Source organism: Galeopterus variegatus, unplaced genomic scaffold, assembly GCF_000696425.1.
Source record: "Galeopterus variegatus unplaced genomic scaffold, G_variegatus-3.0.2 Scaffold7060, whole genome shotgun sequence".
NCBI lineage: Eukaryota > Metazoa > Chordata > Mammalia > Dermoptera > Cynocephalidae > Galeopterus > Galeopterus variegatus.
The window spans coordinates 105,658-107,109 of record NW_007733171.1 but is presented as its reverse complement, the minus strand read 5'-3'; the positions used below and the strand labels follow the sequence as shown (position 1 = coordinate 107,109).

General features: G+C 49.2%; 1 protein-coding gene across 1 annotated transcript in view; it reads left to right on the top strand.

Moving 5' to 3' along the window:
* Nucleotides 1–369: 369 nt before the first annotated feature.
* Nucleotides 370–1,452, top strand: part of LOC103607038 (alpha-2,8-sialyltransferase 8E-like) — a 2,547-nt gene continuing 1,464 nt past the window's right edge. Inside the window, exons 1-2 of the mRNA XM_008591586.1 lie at nt 370–466; nt 577–694. Of these exons, the coding sequence (XP_008589808.1) occupies nt 370–466; nt 577–694 (215 nt within the window). The remainder of the gene's footprint in view (nt 467–576; nt 695–1,452) is intronic.

Here is a 1,452-nt window from a genome sequence, read left to right as displayed (position 1 = left end):
AAGGTGACATATTCATAGGTTCTGGGAATTAGGATGTGGACATCTTTGGGAGCCATCACTCTCCCTACCAGAGAAGCTCTCTACAAATGGTATTGTATACATACACTTGTGCAACTTGCTTTTTCACTCCATATTGCATTTCTAATATTCATCTTTGCTTATATCCCACGTTTATTTAGCCCTTCTCCTGCCAATGAACTTTTGCCCACTTTCTCCTTCAGACTTCAGCTCCAGCGTTGCTTCCTAAGGGAAGTCTTCTTGACCCCCTAGACAAGGGGATGCTCCCCCACCACCTGTCCTCTCAGAGCTGTGATCCTATCTCCCAGTAATGTGTAACAGCATATTATACCAGGTGGTTTCTCTGCCCCCATGATGGAACTTCAACAAGACAAGGGACTGGACCTGTTTGCTGTCCCAATGCCTGACACGGAGCAGAAGGACCACTATCTTATCACCTGGCCAGAGAGTTCCTGCCCAGCTGGCCGCCTTTGCATTCCTCTGCCCTCGTGGTCACCATCCCTTCCTTCTGCTCACCCCCTCCCCGGCTCTCCCTGTGGAATGGCTGACCGCCTGCAGTTGGGCTGCCTTGTCTCTTCTGCAGGTGCAACCTGCCCCCCATCTCAGAGAAGTACACCATGGATGTGGGGGTGAAGACGGATGTGGTCACCGTGAACCCCAGCATCATCACAGAGAGGTCAGTGGTCCTTCTTCTAGAACTGTGCTGTCTAATTTGGTAGCCAACAGTCACATGCAGCTACTGAGCACTGGATATGTAGCTAGTCCAGATTGAGATGTGCCAGCGGTGTGTCAAACACATACCAGATTTCAAAGACTTAATATGAAAAAAGGAAGTAACATATCTCACTAATATTTTTATATTAATTACATGTTGAAATGATAGTATTTTCAATATATTGGGTTAAGTAGAATATAAAAATTAATTTCACTTGTTTCTACTTTTAAAAATATGCTTACTAGAACATTTAACATTACATATGTGGCCTGCATTTTATTTCTTTGGACAGCGCTGGTCTAGACTACTTTCACCTAGAGATGGGGCAGAGAGCTTTCTAGAGTGTGACCAGGGCTTGCAGCTCCTCACCTGGCTGTGCCCGGGCGACACTGGGGAGAAGCCTCATGCAAAGATCTCAGCCCCACCTGGCTCCCCTCCTGGGGTCTGTCTGGGAGGTTTCAGGGGATGGGGGTTAATGTGTTGAAGTCCCAACCGTGGGCATAGTCACATCACCCAGGCCAGATAAAAGCTGAGGGGAGGGGACAGTGAAAGATGCATGGAGAAGGAGTTATTAAATTGGACCAGATGCCCCGGGACACCTACTTAAGGGGTGGGAAGAGGAAGCAGAGTCATCAAAGAGGGCCCAGGAAAGAAAAAGGTGTGAGAGATGCGCCCAGAGGTGGGGGGGGGGGGGGGGGGGGGGGGGGGAGGGGGGGGAG